Source organism: Volvox carteri (assembly GCF_000143455.1).
Source record: "Volvox carteri f. nagariensis unplaced genomic scaffold VOLCAscaffold_71, whole genome shotgun sequence".
Lineage (NCBI taxonomy): Eukaryota > Viridiplantae > Chlorophyta > Chlorophyceae > Chlamydomonadales > Volvocaceae > Volvox > Volvox carteri.
In genome coordinates, this window is record NW_003307614.1 from 152,648 (window position 1) to 176,680 (window position 24,033).

At 56.0% G+C, this 24,033-nt stretch overlaps 2 protein-coding genes across 2 annotated transcripts in view; one reads left to right on the forward strand and one right to left on the reverse strand.

Annotated features, from left to right (window-relative positions):
* Positions 1-393: 393 nt before the first annotated feature.
* VOLCADRAFT_68048 (Deoxyribodipyrimidine photolyase, class 1) lies at positions 394-7,131 on the forward strand (the record flags this gene model as incomplete). The annotated part of the gene is made up of 9 exons (XM_002957226.1): positions 394-519; positions 826-1,199; positions 1,625-1,778; positions 2,269-2,433; positions 3,139-3,213; positions 3,870-3,986; positions 4,326-4,554; positions 5,251-5,396; positions 5,773-7,131. 9 exons carry the CDS (start codon positions 394-396, stop codon positions 7,129-7,131), a joined length of 2,745 nt encoding a protein of 914 aa, XP_002957272.1.
* Positions 7,132-13,676: 6,545 nt separating this feature from the next.
* Positions 13,677-24,033, reverse strand: part of VOLCADRAFT_98356 (uncharacterized protein) — a gene marked incomplete at both ends in the record, with an annotated part of 12,944 nt that continues 2,587 nt past the window's right edge. The window contains 20 exons of the mRNA XM_002957265.1: positions 13,677-13,892; positions 14,135-14,299; positions 14,608-14,763; positions 14,953-15,056; positions 15,342-15,540; positions 15,902-16,111; positions 16,495-16,702; positions 16,853-17,115; positions 17,473-17,570; positions 17,874-17,995; positions 18,365-18,503; positions 19,392-19,489; positions 19,932-20,050; positions 20,408-20,544; positions 20,892-21,047; positions 21,329-21,371; positions 22,218-22,325; positions 22,772-22,903; positions 23,263-23,415; positions 23,569-23,742. Of these exons, the coding sequence (XP_002957311.1) occupies positions 13,677-13,892; positions 14,135-14,299; positions 14,608-14,763; positions 14,953-15,056; positions 15,342-15,540; positions 15,902-16,111; positions 16,495-16,702; positions 16,853-17,115; positions 17,473-17,570; positions 17,874-17,995; positions 18,365-18,503; positions 19,392-19,489; positions 19,932-20,050; positions 20,408-20,544; positions 20,892-21,047; positions 21,329-21,371; positions 22,218-22,325; positions 22,772-22,903; positions 23,263-23,415; positions 23,569-23,742 (3,000 nt within the window). The remainder of the gene's footprint in view (positions 13,893-14,134; positions 14,300-14,607; positions 14,764-14,952; positions 15,057-15,341; positions 15,541-15,901; positions 16,112-16,494; positions 16,703-16,852; positions 17,116-17,472; positions 17,571-17,873; positions 17,996-18,364; positions 18,504-19,391; positions 19,490-19,931; positions 20,051-20,407; positions 20,545-20,891; positions 21,048-21,328; positions 21,372-22,217; positions 22,326-22,771; positions 22,904-23,262; positions 23,416-23,568; positions 23,743-24,033) is intronic.

A 24,033-nucleotide genomic window follows, 5' to 3' on the forward strand; every position in this document is an offset into this window, starting at 1 on the left:
GTTGTCACGCAGATGCACTGCAATTTCCCAAAGGTCACATGCTACTGTTACCAGAGCTAACGATAACAGGGTACACATTAATTTACTGCAATTTCTGCCTCTGAGTAACGACTGACGGGTGATATTGTCGAAAATGCACCAACTGCACCCAGACAACTGCTCCAGCCCGTGAAATCTGTTATTTTTCACATAGGGATTATACGTTTCCCTTGTTTCGTGCAGCCGCACCTTTTCACGACGGCATGGACGCAGGCTAAGGCTGGCATGTGCACTCAACGGCCGTCACAGTATTTTTAGATTTTTATTAAAGCAAATCTTCCGACTTTGCTGTATCGAGGAATTGAACCGCAAAGAGCTTTGTGACTGGAGCCATCGTGGAGACACCGTGGAGAAATGGAGCCTGTTGAGCGACACCCAGCCAATTATGAATTTCAGACTGCAGTGGTTTGGTTCCGGCGAGACCTCCGGGTGGACGATAACCCGGCTCTTGAAGCTGCTCTCAACGCAGCCGCAACTGTGGTGAGAAGCAGCTGTCACAGCGCCCTTGGGTATGCTCATCTTAGGGATGATATTTCAGGGCTGTAAAGTATCAGGGATATATGCCTGACTGCAGCACTCGGACCATGCTCTCTAGTTATAGTCCTCAGCTTCAGCCATCGACTTAGGGTTTCGCATTAATGCTCGTCATATGTACATAGCTAGGATGCTTTAGGTAACACCATTCGTTGGCTTATGCGTAATTATGGAAAGGGAGGATTCCGGGGGTTGTTGCTTTGGGATTCCTTCATTTCTTGTGGCGGCAACATGGGACCATGTAAATTGCAGATACCTGTGTTCATATGGGCACCTGAGGAAGAAGGACAGTTCCAGCCTGGACGCTGCAGTCGCTGGTGGACGAAGCACTCGCTGGTTGACCTGCAGCAGGCACTCGCCGCGCTTGGGAGCCGCCTCATTATTCGACGGTCCACGGATTCCACAGCAGAGCTCTTGAAGGTCGTTGGAGAAGTGCGGGCTGAGGCTGTTTTTTTCAACCACCTGTACGACCCTATCAGCCTCATGCGTGACCACGACTGCAAACGGGGCCTTGCGGCAGCGGGTGTCGCGCACCGTACATTCAATGGCGACATGCTATATGAGCCTTGGGAGGTCCTGGACGTCAATAAACAGCCCTATTCCACCTTTGACGATTTCTGGAACAGGTACTCGGGGGCATCCATCGATTTCCCATGTGGGTCACGTCTAACGTGGTTCTAGCGTACAACTGCGGTGCTACCCATGTCAGGCTTGCTCCAGCCTCCCTCAGCCGGATGTCGGGGCGGCTTTGAGAGACACGTCGGTAGTTGATTGAATTGTGTTTCTTGCAGCGTCACATGACCCCCCTTCCCCGGAGGATTAGTACAGGGCCGCCATCGCCACCCAGCTATGATGGCGTAGTACACGCCACCTGCCGGCCCCACACCCATTCTCTACATCCCCACTCACATGTTGGGGCTGCCTCCCTTTTTTTCCCCTTGGCCGTGTGCTATATAACTCCCCCGCGCCTTTTCCCGTACCCCTCGCATTTTCCCTTGTGACTCAAACCGTGGATGCACACATACGTTTATATACATACGTGTACTCACAGCGTCCGGGCTATGACAGTACCGCCGCCTTTCCCTATGGCGGCGCCAGCTGCAATGCCGCCCGTGCCGGCCTTCGTGCCGTCCTTGATGGTTTCGGAGGTAGATTGGTTCTTCACCGCGGAGCAGGAGGCGTCCAGCGACCAACTGAAATTTAAGGTGAGGGGGGCGGGGGCGATGGGTGTGGATTTTGCCCCGATTGACATCCTTCACCCCAACATCCATCCATCCTTGATGAAATGCACTAAAAGGGGGAGTTTTGGGGAAATTGGCAAGTTACCATCGTACAGGATGCATACAAGGTTGTACAAAAGCAATAAGTAGGGAAGGAGAGTTCAGGTGAAAGAGAGGAGCAAGGAATGGGGACCATGGCTGCGTCTACTTAGAAAGAATAAAAGTTCAAAGGCCTAAAAGTCTATGATGGACTTTTTGCACTGGTCACTCATACATATTGCACTATTACTTGTCGAACGAACCTCTCGCCTTGTTGGCCGGTTTCCCATGTGGACCTTGCATAAGATGATTCCCCAAACCCCCCACATCCCGCCCCACCCCGCCGCATCCCTCCCCGGCCCTCCTCAACCCGCCACATCCCGGTTTCTCGTTGCCGTGCGCGCGCGTCCATGCTTGATAACATTCCAATTTCCAGTGGAAGCCCGGAGTGGGCGGCGCCATAGCAGAGCTGGAGCGCTTCGTGACTGAGCGGCTGCACGTGTTCGAGCATGACCGGGCCAAAGTGGACCGGGACTCCACCTCGCGACTGTCACCGTGGATCCACATCGGCAGCATCAGCGTACGATACATCTTTTACAGGGTGAGCATGGAGGTGTGGATGTCCTCCTTATCGGGTGGGTGGGTGGGTGATTGTATTGCGGTTAGCGGTTAGCTGGGTAGGATGTTGGACGTGTTTCAGTTTGGCGCGTGTGGGTGGTATCGCTGTAGCCACTGGGGGCTGTGACATGGCAGGGCAGGGCAGGGCAGGGCCGGAAAAGGTTACCGCTCTCAAGTTACCCAGGTTACCGCTCTCAGTCCGCTCCCCCCATCCTGACGGCGTGTGGGTGGGTGTCAGGCGCTCGGGTGTCGCCTGAAGGTGTCCCAGGCTATCCGTGGGGCCCGTTTTTAAGATCATTTATAATGATAAAATATTTATCATCATCATAATAATATATTACGTAATTTCGACACACAGATTTCCTCTATCGTTGAAATGCGCAATCCTCCAAATGCCCCCACGGTAAGCTCCCCAACATCATGTCATGTGTGCCGCCCCAGCATGACGTGTGTCGTGCAGTAGGACAAGTCCTACGGCATTTTGTAACCTTGGAGGTCAAGAGGCAGTTGTTTTCCCTTCTTGACTTTGCATCATGACATATTACCCCCGCCCTCGCACATATACACACACATACACACACACACACACACACACGAGATCATCACCAGGGGGCGTTGGCGCTTGACCCTTTGCATACGTTCCTCACCGCTCCCACGCTCCCGCACCCGCACCCGCACCACCCCGCAGATTCGGCAGTGCCAGGCGGAGTGGCTGGCAGCCGGTGTGGACCGCACTCGCTCCTGTGATGATTTCCTGCAGCAGGTGTGTGTGGGAAGGGACCGGGGTAGAGGGTGGTTTTAAGACGAACCACTGACGAATGAAGCAGATACCAGAGATAGACGGATAGTCCAGGGTAGAGGGGGGAAAATGACGGTTGTGGGGTTGGGATTACATGCAAGGTCAATGAAATGACTGTCGATGGTGGGCTTGGCTGGACTGGCGAACAGGCGAACTGACGAAGGGACGGATTGGATCCCGTTTTGCCTTCAACTGCTCTCACGCTTTTGCACCTCTCTCTCCCCCCCCTCAGCAGCAGCTTCCCTCGTTCGTGGTTCGTCTCTTCCCCTCCCTCTCCTTCTTTCCCCTCCCCTCTCCAACTGCCGCATCTCCCCATCCCCAACCACATGCTTACGAGCTTTCCAGCTCTTACTGCCTGCGCCACCCCCTTTTTGGGAACCCCCTTGACCGCTCTGAGTGCCGTCCGTCGCCTGTTGTTCTCTGTGGTTACCCCGCACCGCTCCTCTCCATGGGGGACCCCCCTTGGGACGGCCCCAAACCGCGCCCTCTCCCCGCCATTCAGTTGATTCTTTGCTTCTTGCATGTAAGATTTGCCCGGCCGCCCACCTTTCCTCCTCCCTCCGCGTGTGTATGTATGTATGTATGTATGTATGTATGTATGTCAACCCTATGATGGTCAGGTGGGATACCGGGAATACTCGCGATACCTGTCCTTCCACTTCCCCTTCATACACGAGCGCTCCCTGCTGCGCCACCTGCGGGCCTGTCCCTGGAGAATCGACCAGCATGCCTTCAAGGTATTGTACAAGTTGTGTGTCGCGTGCGCGCTTGTTGCCTCTTCCACCCCTCCTCCTCCCGTCCTCCTCCTTTTCCCGTCATGCATAAGCTCATTTTGCAATCATATTGCCATCTTTTCTATCTGGACGTCACATGTATCTATATTCCTCTTGTTAACTTGTTATTATTTTTATCCTTGGTGTAATTGTTTGTGCAGGATTGATGTGCTTTCCCCTTGAAAAGCGTCCTCCTTTGGTTCGCTTTCGGATGTGACATGGTGATATCATGGTGACATCGTTCTCAACGCCGCCCCGCCCCTTCCCCCTTTTTCTTGACATACGTTATGCAAATGTGTTCAGGCTTGGCGCCAGGGCCAGACCGGGTACCCCATCGTGGATGCGGCCATGCGGCAGCTGTGGAGCAGCGGGTGGTGTCACAACCGCGCACGTGTGGTGGCGGCTTCCTTCCTCGTGAAGAACCTGCTGCTGCCCTGGCAGTGGGGGCTGAAGCACTACTGGGATGCGCAGATCGATGCGGACCTGGAGTGCGACGCGCTGGGCTGGCAGTACGTCAGCGGTGGCATGAGCGGTGCGTTGGTGGATGGGTGGATGGGGGCTTTCCTAAAACATTTTTGCCCATATATTAGGACGGCGGACATCGGCCTAATTAGGAGACGGAATGCCTGCGAGAATGGTCTTACGTAAAGGTGCATGATGATGTGAACCACAAGGTGGGCGGCTGAAGTGGGTGGACCTGTAGTTGGGGACTCCGAGCTGTGTAGTCTGTATGTAATGGAGGTTCCTCCCTGTGCGCCGATTTCCACACACGCATACACACATATGTCCAACAGTTTTTTTTTATTTCGAGCTGTCTAACACGGCGCTGGACTGCAGAGCTCGCTTCGATAAAGTTTTTCGTTATTTATGTGCCACCGTCGGCATTTCTCTTCTCGTGGCTCGCATTATTATAAAACACAACCTCTTCTGTCTGTGTGTTTGGCTGTACATGTGGCTACGGTCTTGCGTTCCTTTCCTTATCATCACCTTGACCCCGCTCCTCACGCCGCCTCGGTGAGGAAACACCCACGTCACAAACATCACAAACACGAACCATATATCGCAGCCCTTTATTTTAACCAAGGTGGCGCGTGCAAAACCTTTTTCCCATTCATCACACATACATACGTACAGACAGACAGACAGACAGACAGACAGAGAGGGACGGAAAGATAGAGAGCGCTTGCTGGTAGAGGACCCCCAACACCCCAACACCCGCTTGTTGCAGATGCGCATCCCTTCAGTTACATGATGGACCTGGAGAAGGAGGCGCGCAGGTTCGACCCCGACGGAGAGTATGTGCGGCGGTGGCTGCCCGTGTTGTCCCGCCTGCCCACCGAGTACATCCATGGCCCCTGGAAGGCGCCTCCGCAGGTCTGAGAGGGTGGCGGTCCAAGATGAGGCGCTGTGTGTTTGTGTGTGTGTGTGTGTGTGAGAACTTCGGAGCTGACAACTCCCCTGGCTGCTTTCCTGACTTAAGTGTTTATGATAGTGCAAAGTGTAGGGGTTATACTTTACCCGTGTGTGGCCACTAGCCTTCTGGCAGTCCCCCTAGCTTCCCGGGGCGCCCTCCCTCCTCCCTCTCCTCCCTCGCGTCCATGGCGGCTTCTGTGAAGTAATGAGAGAAATGGCAATGGGTGGTGCACGTATAGCTTGCGTGCACGTGTAAGTGTGTATGTGTGAACAGAATCAGCGATTGTTCCGATACAGACAAGCCCGCTATATCACACCACCATCTGTTGCCTGCTAGGTGCTTGCCGCTGCTGACGTGGAATTGGGCTGCAACTACCCGGCACCCATCATCTCCCACAACGACGCACGAGTCAACGTGGAGTACGCCTGCTCAGTCCTGGACAAGTGCGTCGTGGCGCAATCCAGCGAAAGCAGCGGCAGATACCCCTACCGGGCGCCCACCTACCCCGCCGCGATGGGAGGCGCTGGCGCGAGCTCTGGAGCTAATCCTACAGGCACTGGCGGCGGCGGCGGTACGTACGGCGGCAGTGCGCCGGGATCCCGACAGAATCCGCACATGTACGGCAGTGCCAGCGGGCTTGCGCCGGAGCAGGCACAGGCAGGTTCTGGTAGCCGTGGTGGCGGTTGGGTTTCCGGCGGTGGCTCAGCAGGCATGCGGGAGGATGGCGGCGGCGTGTCGGGACAACGTGTACGGCGTGACGCCCCGTCCGGCAGTGCCGGAGGCGGTAGCGGCGGCGGCGGTGGAGCGCCTGGCTCGGCCCCCGTGTCGCAGCTGGCTGCTGGTGGGATGCCACCGCCGCAAGCTCTCGCCCCAGCGCCTGGTGGGGGTGTTTATTACCACCCCGGCGACGCGGCAGGCCAGCAGGTGCTGGAGCAGATACTTCAGCAGCAGCGTCGTACGCGCGCCGCCACTGTACGGCAGCAGGACGGCAGCGGCACGGACCGCCCGCCACCACATTACCAGAATCAGATTCAGCAAATGCCGCCGCCTCCGCCGCAGCAGCAGCACTTCCAGCAGCACAACGCGGGTCAGGGGATGCCGCCGGATGGAGGCGCCGACACCACCCTGGCCGCCGCCGCAGCGGCTGCAGCGGCTGCCGCAGCCGCTGCCGCGGCCTGGGCGGGCCGTGTTGAGGCCGGCGATGCAGACGAGGAGGCTGTAGCGCTGTGGCAGCAGCAACAGATGCTGCAGGGCGGCACGGCGGCCTATGCGTTCGAGCAGGCCATGCAGATGCTGCTGGCGCGGCGTCGCATGGGTGATGGTGTCAGCGCCATCAGCGGCGACCAAGGTGGCGATCAGGGCCCTGACGGCCCGGACCTGGACGACGCGAATAGTGAGGAGGTGGTGTCCAACACGGTCAACCTCAACATGACGGCCTTCACGGGTGCGAGCGCGTATAGGAACCAGGCGGGCACAGCGCGCGGTGCACGGAAGCGCGGCCGGGAGGCCGCGGCGGCCGCAGCGGCTGCGGCCAAGGCCGGCGGGCGCGACGACGGAGCGGGGCACGAAGAGGAGGTGGAGGAGGGGCAGGTGGGTCGGTTCTCTCCTCCTCTCGATATCCTTCACCTGGTTATGATGTGTTCCTTTTCCTCCAAAATATCCCTCACGGAATTCTTCTGTCACTTTACTAGTTGAACTTGTGTGTATAAATACGCACGCTATGCGTATTATCATCCGTATGTTCTTCAATCTGCACCCCAGGACACGGGCTCACCTTTCGGTTCGTCACCTCCAAAATCCGCCGTCGATGAAGCGGATCCTGAATTCCAATGCCGCCGGCGAGATTCAGGACCAAAGGCCTGCGGCATGACGGCGCGCCGCCGCCTGGCCGACGGCGGCGCAGGCGGCAGCTGCGGCGGAGGCAGCGACAGCGCAGGAGGCCTTGTCTACGAGGAAGAAGATGAGCAGCAGGATACGGACGACGACATGTTGGGTTACGCCAGCGGGGATGACGCAGCTGCTGAGCGTGATGGTTGCCAGGGGCCGCGTTGCGGCGGCTTGACGCTCCGGAAAGCCGAGGGTGTGGAGGAAGAGGAGGAGGGGGGTGTCAGAGCGGCGTGTCGCCGCGGTGGCACCCAATCCCAATGTGGCTTGGGGGGAGCGGTGGTGGAGGGTGATGGGAGTGGCGGCCCCAGCGGAGGCCCCAATGGTGGCAACCCGGAAACCCGTCGCCACCGTGAACCACAACACCACGGGCGCCAGCAGCAACAGACGGGGCAACGGGTTCCAGCTTCACATTGTTTGCAACATGATTACCGCCAGCCTGCTGACCACCTACGCCATCAACAACAGCAACAGCAACAGCACGAAGGCAATGATGATGGCGACCAAATGGAGGAAGACGAGTTGGTTGATGCCAGCCGTCCGGTGCTGCAGCCAGCAGCACCAGGGCCGGAACCACGTCTTCCGTTACCTCCGGAGCAACCCCAGTACCAACCGCAGCAGCCACAACATCACCCGCAGCTCAGGACCGCTGCGGCTGCTCAGCAGCTGTATGCGGATGCAGGCTGCGGGGACAGTGACGCCGGGGCGCCCGTCCTTGGTGCAGCTGGTCCCCGGTTGCCTTCCTCCTCAGCGGGAGGGCATCAGGGCTTCTTGGGAGAGGGGGAATGCAGGGGTCAGCAGCACCAACACATGCACCTGCAGCAGGACGCGGACGAGGAAATGGCGTGCGCAGTGCAGACGCCACCTTCAGAGTTGCCGCTGCCCGCATTGGAAGCCATTGGTCTGGGCCGGGGACTCGGACTGCACAAACGCAGGCGCTCCGGAACTAGCTCCCTCGACATCAGCTAGGGCTGCAGAAGGGGAGCTCAGGAATCGCGCTGTGTGCTTTTTCTGCTTTGCGCTGTTCCGCTCTGCTCGGTTCAGCATACAAGTCATTTTGCGGTTGGTCACGGGAGGCGGAAGGTGTTGCCGGGGGAAAGGCTTGGAGGAAATGCAAGGGGGGTGTCAGGGGATGTTGTGTGTGGGAGAGCCACGGTGGAATGCAGGCGTGCAAGGTCAGGAAGGTCCAGGTTTACGTACAGGGTTACACATAAGCGTGACGGCGCCAGCGTACCTGGGGCTCTCGGAGTTAGATCTGGGTGCGACGAGGCACTGGCACTGGGGAGCGGGATGCCGCCATTTCCTCGTGCGCGGAAAAGAGATCAGTACCGAGCTGTTCCTCTCTGAAGGTGGCGTAGAGGGGAAGAGGGATAGTGCGAGGGAGGGGCCTTTTAGCCGCAGATTGTGCAGAGTCGGTGTCGCACCTGCAAGTACACGGCAAGTACATGGATGAATCGCCCAGCGATCAACTGGGCGACTACCTGGGTGGAGTCGTACCCCTCCGCAAATTTATATATATATATATATATATATATATATATCTTGTGGGTACATCGGGGACCAGGTAATGAGCAAATGCATGATGCGCGGTGGGGTAGATGAAAGGAAGGAGGGTAATCCTTAACCCTAGGAAGGAAGCACGGCGGCACGGTGAGCTTATCCACTCTACAGCCGCTGTAGAAGCCTGGTAATGACAAGCTGGTGGACAAGAACGCATGGTGGTCTTTGGCGGCTGTTTCAGCTGCAATACGGATGCTGTATGACTGTCGCGCAGGTGGAAAGGCAAAGTGGTTAACATGACTTGTGCGATGCTGTACAGGACGTGATTCCTGATGCCCCCTGTGAGCGACATGACACTCTGGAGGTGACAAAAGTACTCTCCTCTGTGTGCTCCTTGGGAAGAAAGATGTGCGCATCGGCACAATTGTGATGTGCGAGGTGCGAGGTGGTGTTATCCACATACGTGCTGCTGTCGGGTCCTAGAAGTCCCGAGAAATGGCGGCGGATACTCCAATACCCCCCGCACCGACTCTTGGCCCCCAGCCCATTCCAGCCACAAGTGTGTGTGGGGGGGGGGACGGACGGCGTTGGGTGCCTCGTGGAGAGAAGGCTGTGCTTTGATGGCAGGTTGGGCGGACTGTATCAATTTGGCTGAGTGCGTGGCGGTTGCCGTACGGGTGCAGTACGGTACTGTGCCATGGTCAGGATGGATGTCCTCATGCCTCCCACTTGCTCGGAGGTGTGCGAAGCGGTGCGGTTAGACACGACTCTCTGCAGACATGTTTGTTTGTGGTATCCGTTTGCAGTATTCTGTAGTGTGCTCCAATCGTTCACACTTGTTTTCTCTCCTCACGGCCTCCAGACCAGGTTTGTGCCTTGTGTTTTAAGGAGGCGGCGTATGCATGGTTTGTGTGCGGTGGTTTGTCGTCTCATCATGCGTTCACTACATAGTGACACTGGCGAGTGATTTGCCTCGCCCTGCCGTCCCACACCTCTCTGCCTCTCTCTCCATGTGGTCGCCATCTCTGGGTGTCTCTGTGCGCCGGCGGCCCTTGTGTGGATGTGGACATGACGCCCTCAGGCAAGCGGCAAGAAAGCAAGTGCTGCTAGGTGGGGTCTGTCAACTTGTGTGTGTGCGCGCGCGTGTGTACGTGTGTATGTGTGTGTGTGTATGAGAGAGAGAGAGAGAGAGACACATGCATATGAGGCCAGAATAATGCGTAGTAGTAATAATAATAACGGTATATTCTGGAATCGGTATCCAACATAGCCTGTAGTCCTTGCAGCAGCGTCATCCGCAAGCCTAAAGAGCGCTATCCGACTAGCCAGCCGTCCAGTGCTGTCTTGTTGTTGTAAGAGCCGTTCAGTGCTGACAACAACAACAACAACAATAACACAAAAGTACGTTTTATTTTATTGCGGATGTGGTTCGCTTTCCTTTTGGCTTCTCCGTAGTATCTGTTTCTCGACTGCAATGCTTTACAGCCCTAATGTGTCCCCGCGCGTGTAAGAACCTTTCAAGGGCGTTCAAAATGAGGAACGTGGTGACACATGCACGTAACTGTGTGTGGGGGGTTTATTCCATGCCATCAATGTCCAGCACACGCAAGATGGGAGGAGGCTGAGGAGCGGGGAGTGAGGGGAGTGAGGGCAGGAACTTGTAGGATGTTAGAAGCAAAGGGTCAACACTGTGGATGGCTTCCAGCAGTGGGAGGAGGCTGAGGAGCGGGTGGCTTCTGTTCTGTCGCGTGCAGCGACACAAAAAGCGAATTGGAGCTCCTTTTTGAGTCGGAATCCCTCCTAAGCTCAGATGTGGGAAGCGGCAGCCCCAATCGTTGCTCGGCTTTCTGTGCTGGTGCCCTGCATGGCAGAGCTTAGGTGCGCTGTTTCTCTGTGACCAATGGGAAAAATGTCGGTCGTGGTCCTGGTGGTTTAGTCTCAACGGTTGCTCGACTGGTTGTGGGTTATGGTGCTGGTGCTATGCGTTGTATCCGCGGCGTGTAGGCCTGGGACGGAGACCGTCCTTGTACCTGTTAAAAGTGGGGATAATGGTGATGGATGCGAAGGGCCTTCTTCCTCTCCGCACTTGCTGTCCCGTCGTCTTACGGTCGGGTTGTGTCTTCATGCGGGTAGTTTTAAGTTCTGGATATGTGTCTGGGCTATAAGGATGACTCTGGGTATAGGGCGGCGAGGGGCGTGTCAGAGGGCTGCGTATCCTTTCCGCCATCTCACCACGACCCTGCAGCGATGGCGACGAAGCTTGGGCGGGGCAGTATGCATGTTGTGTCATATCGCTTTGTTGGGTTAATTGAATCATAGCCAGACCTCAGGGCGCAGGAAATGTTTTCCCCGGAAAACTGTACAAATGCATCTGACCCTATGCTCTCTCGGGCTCTCTCGGGAGGGCAAGGATAGCGGCAATACAGTAATGAGGATTACATGCAAGGTTGCTATGAGAACGTCATTGATCATAGTTGGTTTTCTTTATGAGTGATGGGGCATGAGTTCACTGTTCTGTGCATGGAATGGATGCACTCTGGTTTGGTCCTCTGTACTGCTTTGGCGGGCTTCTTCATTAATGCTCGCGCAGGAGTTTTTGCTTGTTGAGGCTCATAGCCCCGAAGCACGCTTTCGTCCTGGATGCACCTCTTTACGGAAGTTGCTGGTGTTGATCCGGTGCTCCGTAAGCTTCATGGCTCACACACACACACATCAGGCTTACAAGCATTTTGGAGTTTATTAGCCTAACTAGGCTCCCATGGGTTTGACTGGATGCCTGTAAAGCCTGATGCATGGGGGCCATGCACCTAAAACCTAAGTGTAACCAATGTAATCAAATCAAAATTCCAAACTTATCAATAGACAGCAAATCTTTGAGGCACCGCCCACAGCGAGTATCCATGGATAACGTATTTCAAAAGGACGCTTATCGTGCTTTTTTGCATGAACTGACCCGAATCTTTGATCACGAGTGGGGGGGGGCCCAAACACATGTTTTTGCAGGTTTTACCTGAACTCGTTGAAAAAAACCCGTAAACCCCATAAAAACCTCATGCCATTTCTTCATGCCTGGGACACTGAAGCGCGAGGGGAGATGGATGGAGAAGTGGAGGGAGGGAGGAAAGGGAAAGGGAAGGATCCTATGATGATCACGATGCAAGAAGGGTAACCTGCCGACATAACCTAAGGACACCAAACTGCTGTTATTAGTCAAGCGCAGTCAAGGGAGGGAGACATGCAGGATGGGAAAGGGATGAGGGAGGGAGGCTGCGATCATCTCTCCCCAAGGTGGGGTGAATATGGAGGGGAGGGATGGAGAGGTGGGCCTGCTCGCTTCCCAGAAATCCACCATTCCATCTGTCGGTCAGTAACTTACCCGCATATAAGTACTGTTTCGGCAGAAGGGCCACCTGTACTGACAGTCCGAGTGTGGGTTTTCATCCGCATCAGAAGGCCTAACAGCAAACAACAAACACGTAGGCCAAAAGCCGCCCCCCCAGCTCAGCTCGCATCATTCTCATATCGTTTTACCTATCCCGTATCCATTTGCTTGGAGCCGTACCTCATTAATTTCATGCGCCTCTGGTCCCCTATCTTTAGCTGATGGTGTCGCCCCCCCCCTCCCGTTACAGTGTGCGAGACGGCGCCGTCTGCGCTCTGCTGCTGCGTCGAGGCAGGTTTCTCTCGTGATTCGGGCCGTGAAACGGTGACACAATGTGCGTGTGTTCGTGTGCGGTTTCTGTCTGCATAATATATATACAGCGTAAACAACAGCAAGCTGCAGCCGAAGGCATAATGTTACACACATTAGGGTTTTCGATCCACTCCGTGACCGGGCTCCTTGAGGGTTCAAACCCCCTAGGCGACCCCAAGGGACTTTGAGGATTCTCACATTCATACTCTCAAAGAAAAACATACCATGTCGAAAATCACAGTATTATGTAACATGCACGCAATGATGTCGCGCCGTACGCTCCGTGCAGTCTCTCGTCCACACAGGTACATGCCCGAGTTGAAGCATGTATTACTTGCACTCCACAACCCGTGCCGGGCCGAGGTATCGTGTGAAAAAAACTCAGCACGTGCCAACGAATCTAATTGTCGCCAAAGAACGAGCGGACACATACGACTGGCAGGCACATCTGAGCGATAATATCACCGTCAGCCAAAATTATTGTGCCAGGCAAAGTACCTCACCCACACATGCCGTGCCTCAATCGCGTCGCCTACAGCCTCTATATCGTGGTTTAGGACACATGTCCCGTCCACTTTTTGTTGACCAGGAAAGCAGTCAGGCCATATACGCTGCAATAGGATGAACCAAATCGTGGAATTGCCCGAATTTCCACAATCACAAAATAAAACCAGCCGACCGAACCAACACGGTTTCCAAGCTCCCTTCAGCAGGACCGACCATAAATCCGTGAAACAATATAGAAACAATCTCTGTATTGTACAGTGTATACTGTTTCACGAGTGGAACGGTATACACTAACAATACTGGATTGCCCAATACCTTGTTTGTAGGGTCTAGTAAACTAGACCCTGTCAGCAGTTCTACTCCCCATACTTTCCGAACCCACCTTCCAGACCCATTCCTCCAAATGCCAAAGGTGTTGGGACGCGAACGGTTTGTATTCGCAGCCAGTCAAGAACTACAAATTGACCTGACTGCCTTGCACCTAATAGTTTTATTCACATAATTGAGTATCGCAATTCCGATATCACGCGGTTCCGATATCACGCACGTTCACCTCGAAACGTAATGCAGTTAATTCTTGTCGCTTCTCTGCTAGCCCGTATATAATATTCAGGAAATATCAAATATATCGAGAGCTTGGTAAGGCTTGGCCAGGTTATGCAGAAGAGGAGTCAATCACCACAAGTGTATCACCGGACGCTGCCAGCTGAGAAAGCTTTGCGCGTATCGCCACAACTCGACCCGCCACCGGCGCCGTCAGCGGTGTCTCCATCTTCATGGCCTCAAGCACGACAAGCGTGTCACCTGCCGCCACGGTTTGCCCGACCGAAACCCGCACGTCCCACACGTTGGCGCTGAAAGCCGCCGTAACCTGTGCGCGGGGGTGCGCGGGGTGGGGTGGGGGGAACGGGGTAGAAGGTCACACACGGCACATGGTAGTAGATGGTTTAGCACCGCCCGCTGCTTAAACTTAGGTTATGGAGCGATGACGCCCTCCTTGAAGATCTCTTGTGTGCCTACGATGCTGCCCCGCCTCGCCGCACGCCCTCCGACATTCCCCCCAAGCCCCTTTTCCGTCCAAACCGTGGCACGCCAAGCAGCTTCGTAACTCACCTTAACATGCCCGGGCTTGTCGTACATGGACTCGTCGTCCTCGTCCTCCACTGCCGCTGCCGCTGCCGCGGAGTCTTTACCCGCCGCTGCTGCCGCCTCCGCCAGCTCTGCGAGCGACTCCGCCTCCGCCACCAACATGTGGTCCATGGCGGCTCTCTGCTTGGCCTGCTCGGTAAGCGGAGCAGGGGAGGGAGGACACACTTAGGGTTTGCAGTTCGGTCCTATTGGAGCTTCGCTTGGGGTTCGACGATTATACACGGAAAGCAGTGACCAGAAGAATCTGGCCTGCAGCCTCATCATAATGTGCGAAGAAAAGATGTGTAGACCGGTGTAATATCGCAGTATTTGGAGGTTATGGCAGCAAGGCCGGGTGGAACTAGGGGTATATCATGGGCGAGAGTCTTGGGACCAGTGGCAGCAGTGGCAGCAGTGGCAGCCAGTCCACCCCAATCGGGACTTTGCTTTGACCCCACCTTGAACTCGGCAGTCTCGGCAGCCACAGCCGCCTCCATCGCAGTGAAAGACGACACATCGAAAGTTGTGGCCGTTATCTCGATGTCGTACGTTCCGTTTGCAAATCCTGTCCGCATGGACTCCAACTCCGACTCGGTGACATGGAAGAACCGTACCTGTTGGTTGGCGGTTGGCAGTTGCCCGAGTTGGGGTAGGGAGAGTTGGTTAAGTTTTCACGGATATCAGGACAGCACCGCCCGGTTCACGAGCTCTGCTGCGCAGCAGTTCTCAATCGGTTCCCTCCCATCTCCCAATCCTCCTCTCCGCCGCTCCTCTCCGCCGCTCCCGTCTGATCAAAGACTCACTTGATCGAAGAAGTCCAGCAGCCAGGGCTTGGCGGGGGTGAAGGGACCGCTGCGCCCAAACGTATTCCAGATGGGCAGAGTACGGCCGACCAACTGATAACCACCTGCAGGTCGTTGACAGTTGTTATGTTCACTGTTTGGATCGCGATTCCGGAGGCTGTAAATGAGTACGACACTGGTGGCGATAACGACATGGGTACTTCACCGGACGACCTCCGGGTAGCAGTGCGGGAGATAGTAATAAGCCTCGCCGTGTTGCTCTTCCGCTGTGGAACAAATTTGGACGACATGAAAACAAACACACGACGGAAGGCCCTCCAAAACCCTTCCCCTCCGCGCCCTAAGAAACGCAATGCACGAAACCCCCCCTCCCCCCGGCCAGTGCGCACCAGGGGAGTCCATGGGGTAGATGCACATGTACGACCCGCCAATTCCCACGGTGCCCTCTGCCGTGAATGTACGGGCAGGGTTCATCTTGGTGGTGACCAGGCGGTGACGTGGATCCATGGGTACGGCACAGGGCGCGCCCAGGTACACGTCACCCAGACCAAGCACCAAGTAAGATGCGGAGAATACCTTGTCTCGAACCTGAGTGCATTTTGTATCAAGGGGAGGGAGGCAGGGCCAGGGCCAGGGCCAGGGTCAGCGGGGGGGGCGGGGGCGGGGACAGTAGGCGACTAACATGAATGGATATGATATGTGTTGCACGGTGCATATACACGGTCGCACTATCGCGGGAAGCCGACACCAGAGGTCCGTCAGCGAGAGGGAAAATATTTCAAACAAGTTGCAATACCCTAATGCTAATTTATTTATTATACAATGTTGTGGAATACTGTTTACAAGTCTTCAAAGTTCACTTAGCACCCGCGAATACCGTACTGATCGTACTGTACCGCACTGTAAAGCGAGATGGGCAGATGTCGTTGCAGTTGACTACCCCACGCACCTCTTCCTTGCCACCCGCCAGCCCGTTGTTTTCCGCGATGTAGGCGATGTTGTCCGGCAGGTACGGCGCCGACGGTCGTACACTCTTCATGTACTTCGCAATGGCCTCCTTGGTCCATCGCTCGTCAAATGCCATGGGCAGGTTGACGATGCGGCTCGGGAGCACCATCGAAGAAACCTCCGGAATGCGCGCCTCGGCAGCTTCCAGTACCTGAAGGGGGAGAGAGAGGGGGTGTAAACAGGGGGGTTCTCGGCACGTGTTCCCCCTTTTCCAAACCACGTTGAACTCATTCACGGCCTTGTAAATACAATACAATGAAATACAATACAATGTGGTGTGGTTTCATCAATCAGTGGTATATTTAGCCTCTAGCTCACTCTCATTCCCTCGGCTACTACTAGGGTTTGGGGCCGTGTGGCGGTGCGTGGTGCGGGGGCGGGTATCGCCTTGTTGTACGGGAGGAAGTGCAACTACTCCCCAACGTACGACACCACTTTTTCCACTGCACATTCCCCAGGTGCAACAAAGTTTCTGGATAGGCTTTACTCGCAGGTACTCACACGTTACATATCCGAGCACACCACCGTACGCACCTGCAACAGCCGGCCCGGGGAGATGGCCGCAATGTCGTACTCCACCATACACGATCGTACTCCCGGACTGGTCTCAACAAGTCCAGGCAGCTCCCCCGCCGCCGCCATCTCGTCCAGCACGCGCCGTAGACAGTGCACACGCACTCGCAGGCGGATATCGAGCGCCATCGGGCCGTAGTCGACCTGCACGTAACGATCGCCCGCCAGCCTGCGCACACATGTACGGCACGTATACACGATGAAATGTCACGAAACGAAGGCCGTTGGGGCGAGTGGGAGACCCTTCGGCTGCACACTAGTGTGAGTTAGTTATGCATGAAGTAGTCCGGATCCTGGTGTGGTACGGAATCTGCCGTACCTGTACTGCGCGCCAGGGAAGTCCTCCTTTGCGGGGAGCTCCCGGCATAGGGCCTTTGTGGGCGGCATCGGTACGTCAGGCGACGAAGCAGTTTCCCATGCCGCCGCCGCCGCCTTCTCGTACGACGCCAAGGCCGCCGTCGCCGTTAGGCCTTCCGTCGCCATCGCCCGAACCGACGCCACCCGCGCATCCGTACGGAGCCGATCCGCCAGCGCTTCCGTCAGGCTTAAACGTACGAATGTAACGCTGTCATCTGGGCGCACCTGTACGGCGAGTGTGCCAATAACGCCAATCCAAACCAAACAAACCAACGTAAACACTAACGGCATACCAACCGCACAACCACCGCATAACGACATTTACCCTTCACTGCTTTTCAATTCCCTTTCCTTTCCCTTCCCCTCACCCCATCTAACATCTGCACAATTACACGCATACGCCCACGTTCGCCGTTCTTCTCTCAGCCCAAGTAGCCCACAGCTGTCCATCAAAATCACATACATGATATCTCCCCCACCATATACCATATACCCACTCACACCCCAAGCACACATACGCACAAACACGCAAACATGACCTCCTCTTCCAGCAGCTCATTCCCCTACAAACCCTAAACCCACCTGTCCAATCTTCCAGAGCTCCGTGGACGTGATGGTGGCCGGGCACACAAAGCCACCCAGGGAGGGACCATCCACGGTGAGGACCACGGGGTGGTCACCTGCGGGAAGGGGGGGGGAGGCGGGGAAGGGGAGGGGGCCGCGCCTGCGTGTAAGTGTGTGTATGTGTGTATGAGCGTGCACGTGTCTGACAGGTACATATTTGCACGTTTCCTCGAATTACAAACTGTGTTAAGGAGCTGCTTTATTCCCCCTTCCCCTCCAACACCAAAATGAACGCGTAATGCACAATACGCACTCACTCAGGACATCTGCATGCACAATACACACACACACACACACACACACACGCGCGCGCACACACGTACACACACGCACTCACACGTGCCCTCCGCGCCACTCACCCGTAAAGTTGATGGCCCCGATGGCATATATGTGATCGTGAACGTTAGACGGGTGTGTCCCGCCCTCACCGCCATCCGGTCGGACCCACTCGGGCTTGGGACCCACAAGCCGAACACCCAACCTGTAAGAAACACGTGCAATGATGCCGTACACAGGTGTCGTACTCAAATGTCATCATCATCGTCATCATCATCACTACCACTATTTACAGAAAAAGAGCGGGCAAATGCCCTAAGGGGAGAGAGATTTTTTGTATTGTCTGTAGCACAAAATAATAATAACAATATCATTATTATTATTCCCGAACACGCACCGATGAGGGCACGTGTGTATACACGCGGGTCCGTCACCCCCGTCATTCCCTCCCTTACCCCCACACACTTACACTTACGCCCCCAAAAGCGCAAATACACGCCAACCAATCCTCAGGGCACTGCACGCCTTGTTCTGTATAATCCCCTACATGGCGCAGTACGACTATCTGCCGTACCTGTTGCTTTGGTAATGAACCTTGTACGGCGAGGAATGGAAGATCTCCATAAAGTCTGGAGTGATGAAGTCCGGGTCGGCATGCGGCCCACTGATCACCCCCACGCTCCAAGAGGCTCCCTTGCCGCCCTCACCTGAATCTGTGTACGTATGTATGTATGTATGTATGTATGTATGTATGTATGTATGTATGTATGTATGTATGTATGTATGTATGTATGTATGTATGTATGTATGTATGTATGTATGTATGTATGTATGTATGTATGTATGTATGTATGTATGTATGTATGTATGTATGTATGTATGTATGTATGTATGTATGTATGTATGTATGTATGTATGTACGTACGTATGTATGTATGTATGTATGACGTTGATTACACTATGGGCTGAAAAGCCGGGGGCCCAGGGCCGAAGCACAGCGCGGGGGGCGGGTGCATACGGCTGGTTAGTCTCATGCACTCCGCCCCCGGGTCAGGCCGCACGGGAGTATGTATGTATGTGTGGGGGCCCAAGGGGGGAAGAGGTGATATGGGTTTGTGTGTATTGGCGTGGCGGGTAAGTGGGGATTTTTTGGCTGTGTGCAAATGGTGACGAAGGGAGAAAGAGAGAGGAAGGGGGGAAAGGCGAACCACAAACGAGTGAAGCTGCTGCCAGGGCAAGAGAGGAAGGGGGGGGGACAGAGACCGGGCAGTAAATTGAACAGTGTAAGATTTTTTTATTATTAGAGCAAAATTTCCTATCCGATGACGGCCCGCCCCGCCCTCCATCCCGCACAGCGATAGCCGCCTAGTTAGGCAACAGCAGCCCTTCCCTCCTTCCACCCTGAGCTGCAGTCGAGGGCGATGCTCGGGTCGCTGCGCTCGCCCCCGATGAGGATGTGCAGGTTGTGTGCATGTGTGTATGTATGTGTGTGTATGTATGTGTGTGTATGTATGTGTGTGTATGTATATATAAACCCCCTCTCCTTGGCGTTTCTTCCCTTCTCCTCCACCCCCTCTTCTCTTCCCGCACCCCCGCCTTACCCGCGAATGCGGGTGCCAGGGCAGGCGGTAGTTTTGTTGGTTGGGCCCCCTGATCCGCGGCCTTCGCGAGGGGCAGGCTGTCGCCCACTCGGAGGTACCTGTGGGGGGGTGAGGGGAGAGGTCGGGGGGGGGGGTAAAGGAGGGGAAAAGGATGAAGGGACACCTAATGGGGGAATAATAAGACGCAATAATGGAAAGACACGCAAATCCAGATGGGAAAGGATGAATATGGGGTGAGGGGGAGCGAGGGGGTAAGAGTGAAACGCTGGTCCAGACATGGCCGTACGTGGCGCCCGCTCGCTCTCGCATGCGCGCGCTACCACCACCACCACCACCGCGATATCCACACACACAAAATACACCCCGTCCCACCAATACACTCCCGTACACCCCTGGAGGGCCGTACATCCCTGGAGCACCTGGATTACCTCCAGCCCACCCCTACCCGAGGTATCCGCGCTGGTACGACAATACGACAGTTGGACATTCGTTTGCCGTGACACTGCCGCCCTCTTTGCCCATCTTTTCCTGGATCCGTACCTGCCCTGGTACCCTCCGAACTTGCCGCCGGGAAAGGTGGATCTGGATCCAAGGTACGACGGAACCTGGATTCCACCCCGTACAGCCAGGTAGCCACGGACGCCAACACCGCCCACCAGCTGTGTGTGTACAAACATATGTATGTAGGTTTGCGCGAACGCGTGTGTGCGTTACACGCGGCGGCGGCAGGCCACAGGGGGGAGGGGGGGAGGGCGAGGAGGTCAGCGAGCGGCCCCCTAACAAGTCCGTTGAGCCGCGCCGTGTTGTTTGCTAGCGCCGTGTTGCGGACGGCAGACGGGGGATATGCAAAAGAGGGAATAGAGCGCCTGAAGAACGAGAAGGGCCAGCAGCAGGCCTGCTTGCATCAATAAGCGGATACTCAAGATGGAAACATACCGCGTGTGCGTGTATGTGTATTATGTATGTATATGTGTATGTATATATGTGCATGTATGTATGTATGCATGTTCGCTCACCTGCCCCACCGCCAGCACCTGGCCCCCCTCCACTCGGAAGCTGCTGCCCCACTCCAGAGGCTGCCCGTCCAGGGAGGCGGCGAAGGGCGCTCCAGTCAGGGCCACCAGCGCCGGGCAGTGGAAGCGGAGGGTGGGGCCTGCGGGGGGGCGGTCAATCGGAAGCGGACATGGGACGTGAAGGCGGGGGGGGGGGGAAAGGAAGGCGAATGGATTGGGGGGTTAGGGGGGTGCAGCGGCCGGGTGGGAGGGGGATGAGAACTGGATCCAGAGACGAACCCAACATCATCATAGCTGCACTGGGTTGACTGTCAGCGCTACCTCTGACGAAACACAAGCGGGGTTTCAGCCACCACTTAAAGTTGCTTACGTCTCATGTCACACATATCACACTTTTCCGCGTACGCACTTCGTCTCGTAGACACACACACATATACACACACATCTCCCCTCTTCACACCCCATCCCCCAGAAGCCCCTTCGTCACCTTGGAGACTGAACTCCAGCGCCGCCGCTCCCTCCTCATTGCCCACCAGTGCATTGGCCAGGCGGTGAGACAGGGAGTCCATAGGGCCCGAGGGGGGAACACCCACGTGCCACAACCGTGTACGACCAGGCCAGTCCTGAACACTGGTCTGCATGCCTGCGGAGACGGAAGGTGGAGACACCAGGGGGGGGGGTGTTAGGGGGCGGGGGCAAAGGGCCAGAGTGAACTGGCTTCCCGACTGGGGTTAGGTTGGGGAGTCCGTGGGAAGGTCCAGCGCTTGTCTTAGCCCACCTCAGCTCATGCCCCCACCCACCCGGGGGACCCCCACCAGGCGGCCCTCCCACCCACCCCTCGGTACCCAGGTCAGTATTTGATACTCACACCAACCACCAACACACACACACACACCCCTACCCCCCCTTCCTCCGGTCACCTACCGGGCACCAGCACCTCCGCCACGTGCGGTACGAAGTGGAAGCCCTCCAGGAAGCGAGTGGTGGTGTCCCCCCGGATGAACCGCGGGTCAGTCACCACGGCACGAAGGAATTCTACGTTGTTGGGCACTCCCTGCCGCAGGAGCAACAGCAGCAGGAGCAACAACAGCCACGGCAGTAGCAGCATCCGTATCAGTATCAGCGACAGCAGTAGCAGCCCTTTATTATCGGTGTTGAGTGGTGGCAGTAGTGGTGGGGGCGAGCAGTAGCACCAGCGGTAGCGATAAACGGCAGTAGCAGTAGCAGTAGCACTCGTGACCAGCGATGAGCAGCACAGCAGTAGCAGCTGTATATCGCGGCGCCGAACCCCTTGTAAATACTGAGGTGGACGCCCCCGAAGCACAGCGGGCCACATACACATACATACACATACATACATACATACATACATACATACATACATACATACATACATACATACATACATACACAAACACACAAACCCCCTTCTCCATTTTCCCCCCTCCTTTCGTAGCCCCTGTCTCCCTCTTCGCCGCCGTGTCCTTTTGAACTTGGCAGCTAGTAAGTAACTCGTCTAGCAACCCAGCTATGGCCACGTCGCCGCCAAGACGCCTACTACTGATCACTGGTCATCACTGGCCAGTAAATACTCCTGATGCAGCATTTGTCTTCTTATCCTGGACTTTCCGTCTATCTCTGGCATCTGCACCATAGTGCTCCAGTGGTCAGTCTTACCCCCCCTCTGTCAGCGGGCGGCAGTTGCTCCCCGACTGCCTCCCTTTTGCTTATAGTATAGAGATATAACCCCTTCCCGCCCCCTTCTTGCCCCCTCTCCTCCCCCCTTAACAGCTCCCCCCTCTGTTAGACCCACCTGCAGTTCTGTCTTCGCGAGTGCCTCCACCATGCGGGCGACCGCCTCCTCCCGGGTTGGGGCCCAGACCATCAGCTTGGCGAGCAGCGAGTCGTAGTGGGGGCTGACCTGGGGGATCGAGTTTAGATTTAGACGTGTAGGGGAGTTGAAGAGGGTGGGTTGTGGGGAGTTGAGAGGGTAGTTTTAGGAATAAGAGGGGAGGGGTCGCGGTGTTCAGGAGACTTCACACGAGGGCTTGTGACGCGGATTTGTAAGTCCGGGCTATCCCCCCCCCCCGCTCTCACTCCCGAACCAGTGCTTGCCTCGAACTTCCCAACAGAACAACACGCAACCCAAGGTCACCATTCTGCTCATACACCCCCTTACGACACGCCCTTGTATACACATACCTACATACACACACGTGGGGGGGCGTTCGTTCGTAGACACATAAACGTGAGGGCTTCACAGCCCTACGCGCGGACGCAATAAAACAGACAAACAGACAAGACGACGGACAGACACAGTCCGTCACATACACACACATACATACATACACACACATGCGCACGTACTTCGGTGCCCGTCTCCACCCAGCTGTCCACACGCACTCCCGGTATTTGCTCCAGGGACGGGAAGGACACGTGGCCCAGCAAACCCGGACACGGACTGAAGTCGTGGGCGGGATCTTCCCCATTGATGCGGACCTACCATGTTATCATGAGCAGCAGCCCGAGAAGGGGAAACGGGACCAACGGGAAAAAAGCAGAGGTGAGGGAGTGATGAAAAAATGAAGAGGCATCCGGCATTGGAAAGGAGGAGGGAGAAATGAAGGGGTGAGGGAGGAGATGGTTTTTAACGTGTTTTGACGCGTGTGCGTGTGCTACAGGGGTTTGTGGAAGGGACTGGAGGGGATGCCGGCTTCCACTGTGCGGACAGGCAAACATGGGTTCGGAACGTGGGAACGGAAGTGAATTGCGCTGCATCATCAGCGTTATTGGTGACTCCTTATGATTATGGCGGTTGCCATTCATGCTTGTACGGCGTCTCGACCTTCTTGTCGTACCTCAATCGCGCAGCCGGTAGCGGGCGCCGAAGCCAGTGACTCCAGCAGCGCTGCAGCACCCCCCTCGGGCAGCAAGCCGGCCAGCTGCAAGCGGAGCTGAGCCTCAACGATGTCGATGTTGCCATGCGCCATTTCCGTAATGCCATGCTCCACCTGCCGTATAGCGCGACGTAGGACGACAAAAAATTATCAAGTTCAAGCCTGTGCCATCTTCTATCTTCTTCAAGCCCGCTCTGCTCTGTTCCCCTCCTCCCCATCTTACATCCCACTCATACCACCCACCCACCCACCCACCCGCCCGCCCACCTGCAACCGGGTGTTGACCTCCAGAAAGTAAAACTGGCGGCTCTCCTCATCCACCAGGAACTCCACCGTACCCGCGGACCGGTACGCGGAGGCCGCACCGAGTGCCACTGCCGCTGAAGTCAGCTGCTGCCGGAGAGTCGAGTCCACCAACGGGGACGGGGTCTCCTCCAGCACCTGTGAATGGTTTTATGGCGATAGTTGGGAATCGGGTTTAGAGGGGCTGGAGGTTGGCGTTCAGTAGCGCTGGTGGTAGTGGGATATCAATGTATATGAGATTTTGTGCGTTTCGGAGAGTGATCGAGCTTTGAGGGCGCTAGGTTTTACTGGTTCCCAAACGGGTTTTTCTTTATTGTTTGACCTGACCGTACCCAGAGGACATATTTACATCGATCTACATGTGCGCAGCAGATTGGCACCGCCGGCAGAGGGCCGCCTGGGCGACCAGAAACTGGGAAAGGCCGCGAA